This window comes from Lissotriton helveticus, chromosome 5_1 (genome assembly GCF_964261635.1).
Source record: "Lissotriton helveticus chromosome 5_1, aLisHel1.1, whole genome shotgun sequence".
In the NCBI taxonomy this organism is placed as follows: domain Eukaryota; kingdom Metazoa; phylum Chordata; class Amphibia; order Caudata; family Salamandridae; genus Lissotriton; species Lissotriton helveticus.
In genome coordinates this window covers 1,107,446,699-1,107,469,647 of record NC_136065.1, presented here as the reverse complement: position 1 = coordinate 1,107,469,647, position 22,949 = coordinate 1,107,446,699, and the positions used below count along the sequence as shown (strand labels likewise).

The following is a 22,949-nucleotide window of genomic DNA, read 5'->3' as shown; positions in this document are numbered from 1 at the left end:
CAAAGAACTTTACTTTATTTTCCATTTATTTAGCTTAGCTAGGGACTTAGGCTTTAGAAATGTTAAACTGTTAAATTCTTACTTAAACTTTGATTTCCTTACTTAAACTGTATATTTCTCATGAAGCTTTTCAAATATGCTTACTTTAATGCTAATAAAATGACAATAATAAAATTACATTTTGAAATACCATAACTTAGTAAATAAAATCTTACTTTTGACAAACAAGCTGGTCTTGGTTATTCAGAAGTGCAGGTTACTATTAGCTAGATCCCATTGCCAATGGTGGTCGTTTAAATGGTTAGAATTTATTATAATGATAATATTCCTTCCGCAGATGTATAAAATTGTATATAGTTTGTAAATAATGTGTATATAGATTTATTCTGACCACCTGATTCAGTAGGCCCAAATATGTCATGTTTATAAATGGGTCCATTAGTTAGTGTAGAAATTTGTTTATAGGTTATGAAGTTGGGTAGCGTTGTTTATGATATATTTTCTATAGGCCGCTGGATCAATTCTCTGGTAGCAGAAATTGATGGTTGCTAAGGGTAACCAAGGTAATATGTTGGTTGCTAAGGGTTACTAAAGTGTTATGGTATGGAAATAGGATCGATGTTTTAACACATGTTGAGTTTGTTTTTCGTGATATCCGTAAGCTATACCGGTATAGATTGTGTGGCGAGAAATTAGTCACGCAAGTCATCTGTTCTGTTTGCAGTGATATCGCCGAGTATCACAATTGGTATCGCCGTGTACCATAGTGTTGTCGCCGTGCAGCACAGTGTTAGGGCTAGGTGTGAATCTTGTAAAGTGAGGGTTTTCTAAGAAATTAGAGCAGCGTGAGAATAGGGACAAAGCGCCTTCCATAAAACTCACTGTGATAAAAGTATTAGTTATATCCGAGCTTGAATGAAGGGCAGAGTAACGTCGGTGCATGATTATCTATAAACAGGTTAGAGTCCTGTAAGGGTACATGTTTTATATCTATAAACAGGTTAGAGTCCTGTACGGATAACGTCGTTATTTTGCTAACGGTGCATGATTTCTATAAACAGGTGAGAGTCCTGTACGGATTTCATGTGTGTTTGAATTTAGGGAATTTTTCCATGTGAAAGTGCGAGTTTGATTTGTAATTTATGTTCAAGTGGAACTCTTAGAACTGTCACTTCGCGGTGCGTTCAGAGGAAAACGAGTTCATAATTTTACGTGTTAGAAGGGTGGGGTAAGAGTTACTCTACTGACAATTGAAAATTATCCTTAGTGTGAATAGCGCCGACTATTCCGAAGTGTGGATACTTGAATGTATGTAAACTATCCTAAATAGTGAAACAAACAGATGAGTCCTTATTGTCATTGTTAAAGAATTAATTTACACTGAAAAGTGTCCTTAAAATGGCGCTGTGAAAAGACTTTCTGAAGGAGGGGTAAGCGCTAGGAGTGAGAAGCGAGAAACCGCAGCTGCTGTGTACGTCACAGAGCCGCGCTGGGATTGGGTGACCTACGTCACAAGCTATACTCTGATTGGCTCTTGAGTCTCTGACGACCTGTAAGCTGATTGGTCCTTCAGAAAAACTCCATTTTTATTTGTTGAGCAGAAAAGTGACGTAGCTCAACTGTCATTGGCTTGTTGGTGTGTTTCGCGCACGGATTGGTTGCTTTGCGGAACATCCCGGAAATATTTTACGAACGATTTTGCGAATTAAATTTAACTTTTAAAAATGAGTTATCATTTTAAACATGTTGAGAAAAAGCCAACATTATTTCAGAAACTTAAAAATTTATTTTCACCTGACAAGAAAATCGAAACGCGAGGTGGTAAATTACTTCATAAGTATAAAACGCCTGCAGCGTACATGGAAGGTGAATATGGATATCATACTGTTTTATGGTTTGATAGCTGGAAACGCTATACAAAGAACGACGGTGTTTTAACTTGGCCTGATGATGGTTCATTTAATGTAAAAGTCTTGAGAAATTTACGAGAGAAAATGAATGCTCTTATTCCAAAACCGAGACCAACTCAATTTGAAGCTTTAGTTGAGTGGGAGGATGAGATGTATCAGTTACAAAGAGAAGCTAGTGGAATTAAAAGACCTTCTAAAACTCCAGCTTGGAGAAGAGATACTCATGAAGACAGGTTGCGAATGTGGAGGCAGGGAAACATGAGTGAAGGATTATATTTAATTCAGGAAATGGTTATGGGTACTCCTGCTGGGAAATCTATAGAAAGTGAATCTGAAGATGCAGTTATGGAAGAAATATACACCACAGCTAGAAAGAATCAACCTTTGAGACCTCCTAGATCATGGTCTACTCCGGTGGTTTCTACTGAAACTTCACCGAGTGCACCTCCAATTAATGAAACTCCAAAACTTTATCCAAATAATTGTGAAATTATTGAAACTCCAAGAAGACCAGAATTTGATAATGCTCGAAATGAAGGTAGACATTTTGCAATGACTCCAAGAGCAAGGGAAGCTCCAAAAGACTATGCAAGAGAGACAAGAAATGTTGAGGCTGTTGATTCTGCTGAATATTTAAAATCTAAGGAAGAATTAATTAGACGAATGACAAAAAGCATGGAAGCTGTGACAGTTCCAGTAACGATTGGTCCTGTTCAGCCTGTATTTGACCAAAGAGAATCAAACAAAACAGGGTTAACTATTCCTTTAAATGCTGAAATTCAAAAGGTTGCTGAAAAATTTTACTCAGACATATCTGAAATAAACTCTTCGAGATCGAGAATGCCAGATTTAACTTCTAATGAGGATTTATCTCCAAAAACACCAATGGGTGCTATTTCAGATGTAGGGAGTCCTGAAGTTAGGGTGACTACTCCGAAACTTGATGTGGCTAAATTAAAAGCAAATATTGAAGAATTAATAATTGGAACAATTGGTCCAGATAGTTTGAATTATTATCGAGATGATGAACTACTGTTCATTTGTAAAAGTATACAGTGGAAAACAAAGAATAAATATGATCAATTAGAGGATCTAGCAGCAGAACTTGAAATTGATGTGAGTAAACAAAAGAATTTTGCAAAACATTACAGACTAGACTTTTCGGAAAGTGACATTGAGAGTTTGAACTCAATGGGAAGAATAGTGCATATAAAAGATTTGATTGTTTACATCAAAAAGCTGGGAGAACTCAATAAATGGAGAGTAAAATGGACGAAAAAGAAGGAAGATGAAAGATTGGAAAAATTGTCAAAACAATTTCCAATGAGAGAGATTGCAGGTGGAGGATATGTTCATGTCCCTTGGTCAAGACAGGACATACTGCTATTTACAAATGATTTTCCAAAATTGAGGGAGAAACCGGTAGAGTGGTATAGACAAGTGGATAGGTTTATCAAAGTGTCAAAAGTTCTGTGGATTGATTTAGATGGATTTTTCGACATTGTCGTTCCATCAGATCTTTGGACAGAATGTAAAATATCAATAAGTTGGCCAAAAACAGAACCTGAGCGAATCAAAGAAACAGGTGCCCCAAATCCTCTTGTAATGGATTTTTACGAAAAAGTGATCGTTTGGATGAAAAACAAAATTCCACCCAAAGAAGTTGATTGGGTTAAAATAGAAAGAACAAATCAGGAAACAAAAGAATCAGTTCATTCTTTTTATGAGAGGTTACTGTTAATTTTTAAACAATACAGTGGCTATGAAAAATTAGATGAAAAGGACATGAGTCATTTTATTTATAGATTCGTTTATGGACTAAAACCTGAAATTGCAGATATGATCAGGAATAGCATTGTAGGATGGCAATCACTTTCTGTGGATGATATTCTGAGAAAAGCTAAATATTGCAGTGATGAGTTAGAGGTGAGACAAAAGAAGCTCAAAGAAAAAGCCATGTGGGCTCAGGTAAAGGTGGCTGAGCAACAAATTGCCAGCATGGGTAATAAGAACACAAATTTTGTTCAAACTGGAAATACGAACCAGATACAAGGAAAGCTTAAAGGTAATATTTTTCCAAGAAAATTTAGCCCAAAGATAGAGGAGTTGAAACAAAGATTACCTTGTTTTAATTGTGGCGAAATTGGACATTGGAGAGACGAGTGTCCTAAACCTCCTAGAAACTTAAAGAATCCCTTAATAAATCCACAGATGCAGAATGGTGTTGACCTGCAGCAACAGCTACAGATGCAACAGGGGTTAAACGAGTTAAACATTCAGCGACAGCAACAGCAACAGGTGAATAACTGTCAGGATCAATTGCCACAACCACCATTTCCGAATTGTGGGGGAGTTCAAAAATATAATCCAAGTGTGGGATTTCAGGGAAATGAACAGGTAATAAAACCACAAAAACAGCAAAGGCAACAAAGGGTGCAAATGCAAAATGCTTCACAACAATTTTTGTTAACAGAAAGCCAAGACAGTGATTCTGATGATTATTGCTGACGGTACCCGAGAGAGGAGGAAGAGTGTGTTGTTGGAGCCACTCTTGAGGTCGACCAGTCTGGTCCATTTGTAAACGGGAAAGTTAACGATGTAGACATCACTTTTCTAGTGGACACTGGTGCTACCCGTTCTACTGTTAGATCAGTGGAAATTGAAAACCTACCTCTCTCTGGGGATACCATCCAAGTTGTTGGAGTAAGCAATCAACAAATTAAAACTGATTTAACTGATCCAGTTCCAGTTGAAATTGGAAATTATAGAGACAAACATAGATTTGTGGTTTGTAATAGTAGTCCAGTAAATTTATTAGGCAGAGATATTCTGTGTAAAATGAATTGCAGAATATATTGTTCTCCTGATGGAGTTGAGTTACAAACAATGGAGGAAGATGGTTTATACAGAATGACAATGATGATGATGGAAGCAGAAGAAACAAAATTGTTTCCTGCATTTGAAAAGAAAGATTTGCCTGAAGAGCTCAAGGAAACAGTGAAACCTGATATATGGGATTTTACTGGAAATGAGATGGGTCTAATGAAAAACGTAGATCCAGTAAAAATTACATTGAAACAGGGAATAGAATTTCCTAATATTCCACAGTATAAAATGAAAGCAGAAACAATTGAAGGTATTACACCTATAATTGAAAAATTAATCAAACAAGGTGTATTAAAAGAAATGGAGAGTAGTCCTTGTAATTCACCAATTATGGGAGTTAAAAAGTCAAATGGAGCATTTAGAATCGTACAAGATTTGAGAAAGGTTAATCAAATCGTTGTTCCATGTTGTCCTGTGGTTCCAAATCCAGCAGTAATTCTGTACCAGATTCCACATGATGCTGAATGATACACTGTCATTGATCTTTGTAATGCATTCTTTACTGTTCCTTTACATCCAGACAGTTATGAAATCTTTGCTTTCAGATTCCAAGGTAAGACCCTCGGATGGTCTAGAATCCCTCAGGGCTATACAGAAAGTCCTTCAATCTTTAACGAGTTGTTAAAAAGATCTTTGGAAAACTTGGATTTACCAGGTAGGTCTACGTTGGTGCAGTATATTGACGATTTGTTGATAGCTGCAAAGACAAGAGAAAATTGTGTGACAGACACAATAATACTGTTAAATCGCCTTGCAGAAGAGGGACATAAAGTGTCTCCAGGAAAATTACAGTTTTGCAAACAAGAAGTAAAATATCTTGGTCACAGAATTGCAAAGGGAAAAAGACAGGTAACAGTTGAGAGAATTAAAATGATTCAAGCAATGCAACCTCCAAGAACACAAAGACAAGTCAGAATGTTCTTAGGAATGGTCGGATACTGTCGACAATGGATAAGTGGATTTTCAGTAATTGCAAAACCACTACAGAGACTGACAAAGTCTGATGTAAAAGATCCAATTATTCTCAATGAAATTGAGATGGAATCTTTTGAGAATTTGAAAAAGAGCTTATGCCAAGCTCCTGCTTTAGGTATGCCGAATTATGAGAAAGATTTTGAACTATACTGTAGTGAGAGAGAAGGATGTGCATTGTCTGTATTGATTCAGAGACATGGGAATTTAAAGAAACCTATTGCATACTTCTCTGCAGTTCTTGATCCCATTGCAAAAGCATTACCAGGATGCTTGAAAGCAGTTGCAGCTACAAGTGTTAGTCTTGAACAGAGTGAAGGAATCATTATGGGATTTCCTGTGAAAGTTTTTGTGCCTCATTCAGTTGAAATATTGCTAAAAAGAGGTAAAACTCAGCATTTGACAAGCAGCAGATTGACAAAGTATGAGAAAATCATACTAGGAGCAGATAATGTTTCGATTTCAAGATGTTTGAATCTGAATCCTTCTACATTACTGCCTGATTCTGAAATCATTGATGACATCGAAACAGAACATGAATGTTTAGATGTTATGGAATTCTGCACGAAACCAAGACATGATATCAAAGATAGACCTTTATCTGAATCAGATTTTGTCTACTTTGTAGATGGCTCATGTTTGAGATCTGAAGGAGGTGTCTTGAAAGCCTCAACTTCAGTCTGCACAGTTGCAGATGTTGAAGAAGCATCATGTCTTGAAGGAGTTCGATCAGCACAAGTGGCTGAATTGATTGCTTTAATTCGTGCTTGTGAAGTATCAAAGGATATAAGAGTTACCATCATTACTGATAGTCAGTACGGATATGGAGTTGTACATGATTATGGACAACTCTGGTCTCAGAGAGGCTATATGACATCAGCAGGATCTCCGATTAAAAATGCAGTTTTCATAAGGAGATTAATTGAAGCAATACAATTGCCGAAAGAAATCGCAATTGTCAAGTGTGCAGCGCACACTAAAGGAGTTGATTATATTTCAAAAGGCAATGCATTTGCAGATGAAACGGCAAAATTCTGTGCAAGAAAAGGTTATTCATACAATCGGGAAAGGAGTAAAGAAACTGATTCAAATTCATTAATGCTAACAACAGTTGTAGAAACATGGAATGAGATTAGAGACTTACAAAATGAAGCAGATGATGAGGAAAAAGATTTGTGGTTAAGATCAGATTGTAGACCACGTGATGAAGATGGAGTGTGGGTTTACAAAGATGGCAGAGTAGTCTTACCAAATTGTTTGATTGCTGATATGGCCAGATTATATCATGGTCCAGCGCATCTTGGAAGAGATTCTATGATCAGACTTTTCAGAGAAACTTGGTTCAATACTAAATTCAGAACAATTGCAGAATCTTTTTGTCAAAGGTGTTTATCATGCCAACAAATGAATCCAAACAGAAAATCATTGGTGGGGACAGGAATAATTGGTCGAGAGGGTGGTCCTTTTACCAGGTTACAGATGGATTTCATTGAAATGCCCTTACACAATTGCTTAAAATATGTACTTGTGATCGTTTGTTTATTTTCAAGATGGGTAGAAGCATTTCCTACAAGACATTGTGATTCAATTACAGTAGCAAAACTACTGCTCAGAGAAATTATCCCAAGGTACGGTTTTCCAGTCACTATTGAGAGTGATGGAGGAAGCCATTTCGATAACAAACTGATGAAGTTAATTTGTGAAGCTTTGAGCATTGAGCAGAAAATACACTGTGCATACAGACCAGAGGCATCTGGGGTAGTTGAACAGATTAATGGAACAATTAAAAACAGAATTGGAAAAATGTGTCTTGAAACAGGTGTAAAGTGGACAGATGCTCTTCCACTTGTTTTGATGTCATTAAGAAGTACACCAGATAAAAAGACAGGTTTAAGTCCTCATGAAATTTTAATGGGAAGAGTTATGAGGCAAGCCTTTGTACCTGTAGGTAAACTGTTGAGCATAAATGACAGTGCTATTTTGGATTACTGTAAAAGGTTATCTGATATAGTGACTTCTGTATCTAATCAGGTGGGAACTGAAGCACAATCAAACGAAAAAGTTTTGACACATGACCTGAGGCCTGGTGATTGGGTCAGAACGAAAGTACATCGGAGAAGAAATTGTCTGGCTCCTAGATGGCAGAAGCCTAGGCAAATAATTTTGATCACTACTAATGCTGTAAAATGCAAAGGATTGAAACGTTGGATTCATCCTAGTCATACTATTCCAGTACCAACTCCTGAAAGTTCTGATGTTGAAAGTGATACTACAGATGATTCTGATTCTGAAGCAGAAGGTGAAATAAATCCAGATTCTGAAGATCGACAAGAAGGTCGACATCTGGAACCTGTACCTGTGAATGACAATTTGACAAGAAAAGACTTGGAAATTATTGAAATAGATTCTGAAGGTGAAGAGAATCTGTTAAAAGGAAAGATAACTGAGGATTCAGTTATTTATATTGAAGACAGAGAAGCGAAACAAAAAGAAGTTTCAGACCAGGAGAGTATCGAAAAGCAGAAAACAAGCTCTGAAGTAAGGAACAGAAATCCAAAGTCTGGGAAGTTGGAGGTAATTGAAGAAGAAGAAGAAGACGAATTACCAAGTACCAGTATTGGAAAACAGAGAAGTGTTCCTGAAGGAGTAAAACTGCCGAATAGAGAAGTTCCTGAGTCAATTGAAATTTCAGACTACGAAACTGAAGAAAGTGACGTGGATGGTGAAAGTGAAAACAGAAAGAAAAGGGCTTGGAAGTCAGAATCAAATGCTTCAGAACCAAAGAAGATATACGTGAGAAAAGCAGACTACTGGCCTGGTGGAAGATTAAGAGTCAGATTGATCAAGAAACCTAAAGAGCAAGTTGAAGAAATCAGTAGTCAAAAGAGTCCTGGAAAGGAAGTGGGAGTTGGAAGGAAAATTGAAGTGGTGTCGAGAAAAGGAAAAAGAATAGTGAGACCAAACCAGAAATACAAGTCTCCTGAGTGGACTTATTTAGTAATTCCACCTGTTATTGACATTTATGGTAGTAGTGAAGAAGAAAATGAAATAGAGGAAATTAGTGACAATGATTGAAGTACAGAAATTTTAATTTGGCAAAAGGCTGAAGAAATTTTGTTAGCTGACATAAGGTCGAAGAAAAACTGTTTAGTTGAAGAAATCTTATGTATGACATAAGGTCGAAGAAAACTTGTATAGGGTTTTAAAAATAAAATTATTTTAAAAGGGGGGTATAAATAGTTTATTTCTTAGAAATTTTAAAATAAATTTTGTTTTTAATTTTAAGGCAAAACTAACCAAAAATGCCTTATGTTAAGGAGAGCACTTCAAAGTGTTCTGTTTTTAAGAGATGCTGTAAGATGACTCTGGTGTGTCTGCTCATTTTAATTCTGCTCTGGTTAGTTTTAGCTGTGATCATCCCATTAGAGATGAATAGAGAATTACACAAAGTTAACATGACAAGCAAAGCTTTGGTTAGTCAAACTAAACATAGTGCATCTGCTAAAGTTATTGATCATCAACCTAACATTCATCAAGATAAATCTATTAGTGATTTTTCAAGTAATACATTCACAAAGCTTTTGAGTGAATATGTCAAGGTAATGGATGCAAAAGACTGCTATGTCTGCGTCAAGTTACCTGCTTCTGTTTCTGAGGGAGTGACATACAATATGCTTCCTCTCACATATGGTGTAACATGTAGTGTGTTAACTAGCTTATTTTATCAAACTGGACGCTTAGAATATTACTATTCAGATTTTGACGAGATTTTTGCGAATATAAAGATTGAGGGTGCTTTAAATAAGCACAAGAAAGCCAAACAAATGAGAGAATTTTTCCTTGTTACTAACGAACTCACTTACGAGTATGCTTACAAGAATAATCTAACCTGCAAATTGAGTGCTGAGGGAAAGAAATTTTTGAATATGGTTGAGGAGAGAAGAGCAATTTACAAAAGAAATGAATTAGTCAAGCAGACTAAGTCAAAATTCTGGCAAAAAGAGGATGAGAAATTAAATGGCAAAATGCTTGAAAATGTTGCAATTCACATAGATAAACCAGTTAGTGGAAAGCTTTGCATTAGAAGAGATAATACACTTTTTGATAATTATTTTGTAGGTGCAAGTAACTGTGAAGATACTTATCAGATTTTGGGAGGTTGGGGATTCAAAGGTGGAAAAGATCCAATCTTCCCTGGGATTTATTTTGTTTGTGGTGACAAAGCCTACTACAACCTTCCAGACCATTGGTATGGAACTTGTTATGTGGGAATTGTTTTTCCTAAAGTGTTTCATGTTGATAGAGATTCAGACGGATTGTTCAAAATTCATAATTATGTAAATAGAGTCAAAAGAGAAACTTTTACAGAAGTTCTGGGAGATATTTTTCAAGCAGTAATACCTTTTGTTGGTATAACCCTAAATGCAGGGAGAATTAGAAAATTGTCCACAATTGTTGACAGATTGTCAACAGACACAGCTGATGGATTCCAATTAGTGAATGTTGAAGTAGTTGCAATCAGATCTATGGTGATTCAAGATCGTCTTGCTTTAGACATACTCCTAGCAAAAGAGGGAGGAGTCTGTGGCATTTTACATGTACAACATTGTTGCACATATATACCTGATGAAAGTAAGAATATAGAGATGTACATTAAAAACATTACACAAATGCATTCAGAAATAATTCCTTTAGAAGAAGATGATTTTACAGGGAAACTTTCAAAAAGATTCCAAGCAATTAAAAATTGGTTTCATGATATTGGTAGTTCAATTCTTGGCAAGATTTTGGCACCTTTGATTATAATAGTATTCATTTTTATTTTGACAAAAATAGGTTGTTTATTGCATAAAAGGAAGAAGCAGTTGAAAGAAAAGAAAAGAATCTATAAACTTAGAAAAGAAGAAGAAAGGGAGATTGAATTACAGGAGTTACATAGAGAGCGTTATGCTAATTCCAAAGATTATGCAGAAACAGATTTTTAGGATTACTGATACAAATGAATTTGAATCAATTTCTCGGAAATTTAAATTACAAAATTTTGGGTGTTGGTGTGGTGATTTGTTAATCACCAGATGAGGGAGTTGATGGAGCGAGATAGAAAACAAAATTTTGTTTAAACTCGCAAAGTCACATTTCCATAACATGAATAATAATATTAATGATTTGTGATGTATTTTGCTAATACAATCTAGATTAAACTTTACACATGGGGGGACTAACATGTGTGCTCATAAACGTGCATAAGTGTTGCATCTTTTTGTTCGTGCAAATTAATAAAATAATTTATTGTTTTCGTTTTTGTCATTACTAACTGCTGCAAATCTAAAAGAGGCATGTGCTTATTTTGCTTTTCCTTGTCTATGTGATGTCATTTCTACTATTCTAGGTGCACATAAGTTTCATGGATTCGTGAAGACTGGTAGATATAAACGCTGCTTTATTTGTTTGCATTTGCTAGGTAACATTAGACTAATCGGGAGGGTTAATTATTTAGTAAATTTAGGGTGGATACAGAATCAACATTATTTCCTACATTAATACTTTTCTTGTGTTTGTTTATTACTAGAAAGCATAAGTTGCCTGCTTTTGGGCCTAGTTTGCTCGAGTTTGCTAAAAGCTGAAATTTACTTCTGCACAAGTCACGAGATGCCCATTCTGAAAAAGTGTTCGTCAAAGCTGCATTCATTAAACAAATCTGACGTGCTGTCACCATTTTGTCGGACGTGGCCAAGGTCGGAAATACGTGATAAAAGACAATTTTGTCAGCTCTAACTTGGCACCCGCGGAAGCGAAATGAACACTGTGAGAACATTATTTTACAATTGTTGCAAACCAAGGAAGCTCCTGGTTGCATTCGGAAAAGACAATGGTCTTTAAGAAATGTGACCTAATGGAAGTTTTGAAATGTGGGTGACATGTCACTTGTCACTCTCAACCAATGGGACTTCGTGGATTTTTGAAAACTTTCCTTCGCTTAGTTTAGCTAGCATAGAAAGGTATAAAAAGTCATGCCCTTAGGGATGGGCTGGCTGCTGCTTTCTGACTTTCCGATGAGGGTGAAGTGCTGCTGGACTTTGTGTGGAGCACGTAAGAATCCTCAAAGAACTTTACTTTATTTTCCATTTATTTAGCTTAGCTAGGGACTTAGGCTTTAGAAATGTTAAACTGTTAAATTCTTACTTAAACTTTGATTTCCTTACTTAAACTGTATATTTCTCATGAAGCTTTTCAAATATGCTTACTTTAATGCTAATAAAATTACAATAATAAAATTACATTTTGAAATACCATAACTTAGTAAATAAAATCTTACTTTTGACAAACAAGCTGGTCTTGGTTATTCAGAAGTGCAGGTTACTATTAGCTAGATCCCATTGCCAATGGTGGTCGTTTAAATGGTTAGAATTTATTATAATGATAATATTCCTTCCGCAGATGTATAAAATTGTATATAGTTTGTAAATAATGTGTATATAGATTTATTCTGACCACCTGATTCAGTAGGCCCAAATATGTCATGTTTATAAATGGGTCCATTAGTTAGTGTAGAAATTTGTTTATAGGTTATGAAGTTGGGTAGCGTTGTTTATGATATATTTTCTATAGGCCGCTGGATCACTACCAGCATTGGATCCAACCAATTAAACGGCACCTTCATTAAACAGCGCTGGCCACTTGGTGAATGTTTGACAGGACAGTCTGCATCCACAGCAAACCATGTGTCCTGCAACAGAACCCTACATGGCTCTATAGCGGACAAATCTGACACAGACACCTTACACAACCGCAAACAGGAACCATTTAGTGATTCCTCCAATATTCACTTATTCCTGAATTCCAATCAAAAGGCCAGCACAATATTCCTAAAAGGTGTAACATCATTAAATTACTTAAGGCAAATACAGGCTTTGATGCTCTAGCTTCCAGTGACATTAAGTATATTGAATTCCTCCCTCCTAGGGCCTCATAGCTGTCAGATGCTACCCAGGTAACATTCAATTCAATACTTGGGACCGTGCCCTCTTAACTAGCTCTGAACTTTTCTGCCAATGAGGCACTAAATTCCACCCCTATCATAAACTGAGGTACCCCCCACCCCGCACTGGCACTTCCACTACTCTTGCCGCAAAGTGCTTGCCGGTCCCCAGTTGAAAAAAGTCTTAAGTTGAATGCAATTCTAAAAAATGCCCAAGGCCAGACGGTCACTAAAGCAACTTCTTGGGCCATTCCCTTCACATCAAATCCAGAGCAAGACTGGGATTGGCTATCAGCTGCTTTGTGCACCAAAAGACAGTCTTGACATAATGCATAGCCTCCACATCAGGTAATTTTCAATAAAATGATTGATAACAACGGGTTCCATTTACACTCCGAATCCTCTATCACCACGCCCCAGCAAAACCCATGAACCATATGTTCTTGGAAAATTAGCTGCCTCCATCACAAAATAAACAACCCAGAGATTTTTAAATGTATTTCTGGACACAACTTTCTTATAACCTGGGCCACACAAAAGCATAATTTAAACGGCTACCTTGAACACTGGAAGCCAGCTGTAAGAGACCAGAAATTTGGCAGGCCCAAGGGGGGTTTGTCAATATGCACTGCCACCAGATTAAAAGGCCCAAATGAAACACTAGATTTTCAGTTGAACTGGCTCCTAGGAATCAAAATCATCTTGTGGAGACCAAAGCGTGCCATGATACTTCTCAATGCCTTTATTAATACGAATTCTAGAACAAAAAGGTCCCAGTTCGACTACTTAACCACCGCTCTGTGCGACTTGGCAGGGGATATTAGACACGCAGACTGCTTCTTCACCGGGGAATTTAATTTAACCTCCTCATCAGAATTAGAGACACAGGCAAAACCCTTAAATCAAAAATGCTGTAGCCTAGGGAAAGACTGGGCCCCACAACTCTGTAGTGCGGGCTTTATTGCCCTGAATGGGAGGTTTCCACAGGACAAATGGCCACATCTCGACTATTAGTTCACTATTTCGACTATTCTATCTGTAACTCGAAGCTACTTCCATACATAGAAAATTACAGTATCATAACACGCTCGGATAGCAATCATCGACCTCGGGTCACTACCATCCCATTGAGGTTAGAACATCATGAATCTACCCTACCTACTAATACGGGAATACACTCCGAGAACCTAAAACATCTAAGATTGTCCAACGTCATCAGTACAACGATCATGGGAGAATGTTAGCAATGAATATCACAGCTCAACCAGCGGTCAATCTCCCTAGTAAATCACTGGGCAATTTTCTGTGATCACCTTAGAAGCAATTTAACCTGCCACCACAACATTTCGTTGGATTAAGCCATTTCAGGATTCACTTTCCCCTCAGACAAGAGCACTAACGAACATCAGAAACGCCTCTCTCAGGGCAGCCAGGAGACATCAAGAATCGGATTCCTCATTGAAGAGCTACAAATCTGCTGAATTTCAGATGGGCATGTCGAATCAATAAACAAAAACAACATTAACACCTCTGGTGCTCCTTCCTTCACACAAGCAAGAGCTGGAATCCCAGAAAATTCTGGGCATTAAACAACCAATCTGGTCGAAACCGCAGCATAGGAAGTGCAAATATCGCTGAGAATGACTCAGTAACCTTCCTTGCCAGTCACTTCCAGGGGCAAGAGTGGAAGGCATTACCAGCAACAATACTTCCCCAGAAAAGATAGGACATCCCTCAAGGCTTGCTGGAAAACTCAATGGAAGAAGTCTCCCTCTCTCCAACAAAGTTGGCCAAAACTCTATCTAAAGCCAGATCCGCCGAAGCTCCATGCATAAACAGCCAGCCACATGCCCCTTCCAAAAAGAACATACCCTTCTGGTCCAAGTAGTTAGTCAGCCTGTTTGATTACTCATTATGGAGTTCAAACATACCAGACTCTTGGCACAGTGTGATCTTTCAACCTATCCATAAATCTGACTCAAAATCAGCCCCAAGTAACTAAAGGCTAATAGCACTTTTGAACAATAAGGCAAAGCTTTTCGCCAGCTTGATGCTGGAAGACCTGAAGAGTTGGGCTGACTCAAAAGGACTGCTACCTAACAATCAAACGGGGTTCGTGGCAACCTCAGGCATACTGACCAACCTCCTAGCTTTATCCATTCTCATCAATAAAGTGATTGCATCTCTCACTGCTGCTTTGTGTACTTTAAAGCTGCTTTTGACCACATACCCAGGGAGTCTCTTTTGGCTAAGCTATCCACTTCCGGAATACCGGCCAAAATATTGAAGTTAATCCTCCAGCTTCACACCAACACCTGGATTCAAGTTAAGATTAGCCCTGATTCACTCCTATCTAGAAAAATCCAGATGATAAGGGGAGTGAAACAGGGATGTGTGCTAGCCCCGCTGCCTTTTAATCATTTTCTAGCCAACCTCTCAGCAGACCTGGACACAATAAATAGTCATACCCCAGGATTGGTGGTGCACAGATCTGTAATTTCTTATATGCTTACAACCACGCTCTTTTAAGTCATACAAGAGCCAGACTGCAATGGCTGTTAAACACCCTTCACGTGTATGCCACCACAAACAAATTGGCGACAAATCTAAAAAAAAAAACAAGTGGCCATACTTGGTAGGAAGCATTATAGAAGTGGTGGCTGGTCATACGACAACATTCAAATTCCAGTTGGCAAAACATACAGGTACCTAGGATTCCATATCGACTCAAGGGGCACACTAACAAAACATTGTCACAAATTTCCATAAAAGCCACGACTCTCCAAGTCAGCCTCTCTAGGCAATCCAAAAAGCTTAACGGTCCCAACTTAGCTGCAATGTTGGAAGGAATGTGGGTTACAAGTATCAGCAGATGATCTCTGGACTATCAATTCTGCGTAAAAAGCTTTCAAAGTAAGTATCAATAAGCGCACCCAACTATGCTACAGCCTGTTAGACAGCAAGCTCAAAGCTAAAAGGAAGCACGCATGGGCAGTAATCAATTCGTATCAGCTGGCACCTTCCCTGCTACACTTGATTTGCTTGTATTCCTTACATCTAAAACAAAGGTTCTTGTCCCTTAGGATGAGTGAGTTGCTTTTCTTGAAACAGCTACCTTTATGGCGGCACCCGTCAGTCGAACTTGCGTGTAGAGGGTGTCGCAAATCAAATGAATCCCTGGAGCATATTGTATGCACTGCTGTCCCTGCGCAGAACAAAGGTGAGGCCTGAGTGGAACAAATTGGGAGTCCGGACCTGCAGGCACGGCATCTTAGCTGCCTTGAATCAAGAGAACATGGCTTTAAACATTAACTTCACGATTATTATCCACTTGGTTTATTGTCAATTCAAGGTCCCCCATGCCTCCAGTTTAATTAAGTGATGCTGAGGCACCCTCGCTGTTTGCTCCAACTAAAGGCTCACAAAGGCAGAAGTCGTGGGTGCCAGCTGACTGCTCGACTGTATGAGATATGTTCAAAAAATTCAAAATATATTGATCAAAGGATTAATTTGGTATGCTGTAATGATTAGGTTTGTTGCATATCAATCCATTCGATATCTGCATCAATCTAATGTGTAAAAGCTATTTAGAATGAGGGCTAATTTAAAGATTTTATAAATGTTTCCATCCACAATGAGTGGAAACTTTGAGACCCATCACATTAGTGGAGGATGACACTGTTTGTAAGATGATGCAAGGATTGTCTTTGTAAAAGGTTCAGTGGATGTAGCTGCCTCCACATGGTAGGAGGAACTTAATAGAGAAAGAAACTTCCTAACAGAAGCTGGAGCATGCACTTGTGGCATGGTAATATGACTATCACCATGAGCGGCTTTGACAAGGTACATTGCCAGTGCATTGAGTTCAAGTGTTTCTTGCAGGCTTGGAGGTTTCCCACCTTGAATGCAAGTTTTGTGAAAATTCGTTGACTCACCTTAGATTAAGTGTTTGATCTGCTACTTTTTTCCTAAACACTTATACGTGACAGTCCCATTAGTGAAGAAGGCTCTACTATTGTTTGTCCCTCTTCTACTGCCTTTAAGATACGGTGGAGTAATGCCACGGAGGATGGAAAGGACCACTGGTAATTTTTGCAAGAATTCCCAATACTGTTCATCCCTAGATCAGGCCATAAAATGTTCACAACCTTCCTGTTCATGACCCTTGCAATGGTATGCTTGTCCTCTCCATTTCAAGAGAAGCGAGAAGTAGTAAATGCGTGTATAACATGAATGCATGAAACTAATCAGCTTACAAAGTGTGCGTAGTCCTCCATTTTAACAGTATGCAAAATACTCCCCAATCTGACAGAGACTCTCATTTACAGAATTTAAATTGATAGAAGCATTGTGCAGTTAAACTGCTACTCGATTTTGATCTACCGCTGAGCTTCATTAACATCATACTGCAAATGGCTGTCCCAAGCATATAAGTTAATGCGGAGATATATCTGCAGACAGTTAATAATGTATTTTCAATGTGACTGCCAAGGGGCCATGTATCAGTCTGTAGTTGGCAGCATAGAAGGCGCAAAAAATGTAATAGCGATTACGGGTTTGAGAAGGAACTGGGAATCCTGCTTTCTTGCAAAGACATTCTGACTTTCCTCATGACAGTGTTATGGTGCCAAGAAAGGAGACCGCTTTGAATGACAAAAAAACATGTTTAGTCGCGTATTCGTGTATAGGCATTTCTGTGTATGCCAGGGATGTGTAGCACCCCGACATTTCTAGGAGACCTGGGATGTGTTGTTTCGTCCAAGGCATTTGTTGCATATAAATACCTTGGGGCAGATGTACAAGCCCCTTGCGCCACTTTTGCGTCACTTTTCCCATGTTAAAATTCGCACAAAAGTGGTGCAGGGGGCTTGTACATCTGCCCCATTGTTCATAAGTACAGTCAGTTCGAGTAGACAAAGATAACAGGTGGAAAGCAATCTAACAACCAATATCCCTTTGAATAAAAATCACAATTTAAACATATGTAAGAAAATATTCCATATCTGTAATAGTGTCTTGTTAAACTAAAGAAATCTCACTGTGCCTGAATACAAAGTGTGTTTTGCAGAAATAGAAGAGTTTTCTTGCAGAGGAATACATCCTTAGTACTAGAGTCCTTTGTAATGAGCTTTTCTTTCATATAGTAATATAATCTGTGCTTTACAAAACCATGAAGTAAAATTAACAGCTTGAATACTGTAAATACTTTAATGTACAACGGGGCGTATGAGCAAACGAGTAATTGGTTGCAATCATTCTTATAATGTATGGGATTCTCTAATCCCTGTATGAACGTCAGTCTCTAATTTCTTTATATTCAACTACTTGTGACACACTCTGTCACTGATTACAAAGAATTGTCGACTATTAAAAGTTATTACAGTCGAGTTCTCACCTCACATTGCCTTCTGCCAGAGCCAGCAATCTAGGTGAAAGGCAGGTCAGGTCACAGATCATAATTGAAGCAGTTGTTTACAGCAAGGAAAACAGAACATTGCTTTTCCTTCTTCTTCCCTATTTTAATAGTTTACAATGACAAGCAGAAAATCTTTTTTGCACTCCTTAGATAGAGAAAAGCTAGAATAGTTATCCATGTTTCTACCCATCTCGTGCAAATACGTTTGTTTTTTTAAACTGACTTGTATTAAACTGTTTCTAATATCTGTTTGCAATAAATACATCACAGGTTTTTGATGTGTCTAATTTTGCATTAGAGGTTTTATTTGTATTGTTTATGTTTTCAAATATGCTCATTCTTTCATATGAAAGAGTTACGCACCAAGGTTTTAAGTAGTTTGTGGGAAAGGTGATGGTGTGACCATGTATTACATGGGCTAATGCACCCCCTGACATACATGATAAGGATATTGAAAGTCACCTAGGACTTACATAACCTAATAAAGGAATCATCCTTTAGCCTTATTCACTTTATAGTTATGGAACTCCTCTGTGGCTTACAATAACCATATCATGTATGGTAGGAGGTACTTTAACACATATCTCTTTTATATTGAATTTTTGATAAATACACAATATTGTGTTGAACAAATAATGGGTAAAAAGTTTTGGATTACCTCGAAAGGCCTAAATGACTGGTAATAACCCTTTCTTAGTGGGTCCAAATGTAGGAGAGAACATTAAGTTAATTTTTTTTCTAAGGGTGCTGCATGATGTCAGTCTGATGTATATACACATTCATTCTGAGTATAAGCATGAACTTAAAAGCATGTACATTAGTCTACGTGAAGTCAGTCTTTGTCGAAGCCAGATGTCTTTTGACTATTTCGTGTTAAAGGCCACTTGAAGCATGAGGAACCGGCCACCGGGGTGTACCTCTCATTCCTGCAGTCTGTGGAGTGGGCATTTTCTGGACCTGTGAGATGTCTACTGCACCAGCTGCTTCGGTCTTAGCTGCCATTTGATCCTAGGGCGATAAGGCAATTTTCTTTCTTTCCTTATAGTTTATGGCAACCTTGGGAATACTAATCAGACGCAAGGACGGGATACTATTTCAATGCTTGTTTGACTTATTGTCATGTTTTTAACTCCTTGCATGCTCATGGCGAGCTCAGCTCGTCATGAGGCACAGTGGCGCTGTGCTCATGACGAGCTGAGCTCATCATGACCGCCGCGGCGCTCACACGCGTGGCTAATTCCCCTGCTGTGCTGAGCATTCCACAGAAACGGGCATGGTGGTGACGAGCTCAGCTCGTCATGAGCACAGCACCACAGTGCAGCCTGACGAGCTGAGCTTGTCACGTGCACCGCGGCGCTGCGCACGGCCCCCGTCTCTCCAGCACCGCGGGGGAATTAGCCCGGCGGCGAAGGGGTTAACCTGTTTATTTTGCAGCTTACAAACAATGCAGTTAGCATGCAGCTAGCTGTGTTGACAATGATGAGACACACAAGCTCAAGTAAACTTTCATGGGAATCTAATTTGTACACACTCATCACTTTACAGCAGCCCCGCATGTTTACGCTATAGCAACTGAACAAAGGCGTTCTCACCTACCTCTTAAATTTATAGATTAGAAAAACCGCCAAGCCAACAAACACCACCGACAAAAGCATGAGCATTGCAGAGCTGCTGTGTCCTGAGCTGGAGTCCACCAGTGGTGCTGCAAGGCAAAATGAATCACTTAGTTATATTTTGTCAACGAATCACTTTACATTAGACTTTTAAGCCATGTTAAAGTTATTTTCTGGACGTATCCTTGGTTTGCACTCATTACATTGTAGGTCATGTACAATGCAGCAGCCTCTGAAGCACTCATCAGTGGGTTGAGCAAATTACTGAACATTAGAGGATGACATTGTGTACGATAATCGACTGTTTTTCTCAGTATGGGAGTGTCCTTTTGCTTCCTGTAAGAAAATTATGATTTACTGTTCAGGTATTTTGCTAATCACACAATAACTTATCGTGCATTGATGATAGATCAGCTACCATCTGCAAAGAGCAATACATCATTTTCAACTTCACACTTTTTGTTACAGTGCAGCAGCAATTAAAAACAATCTTATTCAACGAATACACTCAACTTAGTTTATAAATACTGTGTTTCCTATATGTAAGACTGTAAAAATCTAAAATAAAAATGTCAAAAGGAAGCACTGCTTCTTCTTGTGCACAAATTTTGTTCTGTGTATTTGATTGAAAGTCGTTCCGATTGCTTCTGGAGAATGTTTTTACCAATCGTTATAAGGATGTATGCGATACGTCCAGAGATAGCATTGTTATCTGAATAATAGACATGGGTGTGTGCAAGAAGCAGTGCATAAATTAATATTCATATTTTTTTTTAATCTACGGTTAAAAAAACGTTGTGGATACTTTTATGTCAAAGTCAGTTGAACTACATTATAAATTAGAGAGACTGTTGGCGCCAGGATAGTAAAGAGAAAAGGAGGGGACTCCCCTGCAGTGTACATGGAGGGGTACCCCATGCTCTAGACCCAGCCAGGAACTCTCAGGACAGGGGACTGACACACATTCACAGTGCTGTAGGGGTTCCCAAGAGCTTATCCCCCCGGCACCGCGGGGGTACAGGGGCTATTCTTACATTGAGAAACACATGCAAAAGCACTGGTAAACCCAATAAATTCAGACTTGTCAAGCTAGTGCATGTGTGCTGTGTTTTGTGTTTGCTTTATTTTGCAAGCATGTGAAGGATAAATGAAAATGTAAAGAGAAAAGTAAAAATACTACCACCCAAATGTGGTGACCATATAATTGCAAGAAAAAATAGCCCAAAAAACTAGACATTGCAAATGTGATGACAGCAGTAGCGATGAAGAATGTGGTTCATTCCACAGGAAGTGAGTAACTCATGAGCGTAGGGTGTGGCTGAACACTCAGAAAAATAAGCGAGTTGACCATTGACCACATTTTAATGAAGGACCTAAGCGGCCCGAATAAATAAATAAGGAGAGAAAGGAAAAGGGAACTGTAGAAGGAGAGAGGACATCTAAGGGGATGGCCCACCAGTCCTGGCTCTGATGCAAATTAATTTTCAGGTGGATGTGCAAAATATTGTTTCTCACAAGGAAACAGAGCCAGTTCCTGAAGTTGGTTCCAGGGCGTGGTTTCTGACCAGTTCCTATTCCCAAACCGACGGGTGACCTGCATTCAACTTCGCACACTTCCAAGCCTACACTGCATACAGCCTCTGGATAGACCCTGCAACCAACCCTTTGCAGGAGACCTGTGCCCAATCCCCTACATGCAGACAATCCCCTACTGCACACAGCCTTTAGCTGTGCACAAACGGGCGTTGACCATAGAACCTGGAAGTTGCCCTGGACTGAACCCACAGCAGATGCCCAACCCCCGTTGTACAGGTTCTACATCTTATATTTTTTGTTACTGTGATACTGGGTTTGAGCTGTATTACCACACAGGAGAGCCTCACTGTTACCATGGATCCAGCCATTGGAACCACAGTCCCTTTAACATATATTTATTTAAAAATGTTTTGAGCTATGGTCCTGTAATTGGGCCTGCAACATGTTCTGCAATGTTGTGGCCAGCCAATCATATGGTTCAGTAATGTGGTTCCTTCTCCAGATCCTCAGGACCTAAATGGCTGACGGGATTAAAAGCTCCCAAAGCCAATCAGAAGTGCGGATATAGATGTCTGAAACAACTACATGGTCAAACTCACCCGATAGTCATGAGAATAAGTTTAAATACTTTGAACCCTTAACAGAGGACTGCTTCTGAACTATTGCCATGTCAAATTCATCAGGCTCGCCACTTAGCCCTCTGCCTCATAGGTTTTGAAAAACCCTGGCAGACAAATGATTTCCGCCTCTATTACAAATATGCTGTTGCTGGAATCTGGCAGTGTACTTCTGGCTTGGAAAAAGGTCATAAGTACCCCTATTTTGAACAAATCCTCCCTGGACCCATTGATCCTTAGTAACTATAGGCCTATATCTCTCCTGCCCTACCCAGTTAAAATAGTGGAATATTTGGTAAGTAAAAAACGATCTCAATATGTTGAAGACCACATACTCTTAGAGGAGGAGCATTTCAGTTTTAAACCTGGACATGTAACTGAATCCAGCCTGCTCCTGGCCATGGACAAACTTAGGGTGCTAGTAGATGGTGGCAAGTCAGTGGTCCTGATTTAGGTCTCTCAGCCACATTTGATACAGTTAACCACAATACACTCATGGCTTGATTTACCTCAATCGGAGTATCAGTTACAATATTGAACTAGATGCTCTACTATTTGTCAGAGCCTTGTCAAATGGTTGCTCTTACAACCTACCGCTCACATTTCAAGACTATCAAATATGGAGCACTTAGCCTAATTCTTTTCCACATATATATGAGGGCTCATGCCACAAGTAACACTCATCAAAACCCATCAAATTAGATTAGTCAACTATGCTGACACTCAACTCAGAAGGATTCTGTTAACACTTTTCATCATCGGCTGGCTAAACTCTAACTCGCTCAAATTGAACGGGGACAAACTGAGTAATTGTGCTTTTCTCCAAATATAGTCCCTGTTATAGCCCGTCGTATTTTTGACCAGTGCCAATTGATAAAAAGCTGATACAATCCGAGTCAGTCCACAACTTGGGGGTCACATTTGGCATCGAGTTGTCCATGGAGTGTAATGTGAATAAAGTTGCTGGCACATGCTATTCCCTACTCCAGGGTCTCCAGAAGCTCCTTCCTTTGTTGCCTA

General features: G+C 38.7%; 1 protein-coding gene across 1 annotated transcript in view; it reads right to left on the bottom strand.

Annotated features, from left to right (window-relative positions):
* The window catches only part of LOC144753513 (VPS10 domain-containing receptor SorCS3-like), a 2,605,581-nt gene that overhangs the window by 64,315 nt on the left and 2,518,317 nt on the right, over positions 1–22,949 (bottom strand). Inside the window, exon 25 of the mRNA XM_078641177.1 lies at positions 19,760–19,865. Coding sequence (XP_078497303.1) covers positions 19,760–19,865 — 106 coding nt within the window. The remainder of the gene's footprint in view (positions 1–19,759; positions 19,866–22,949) is intronic.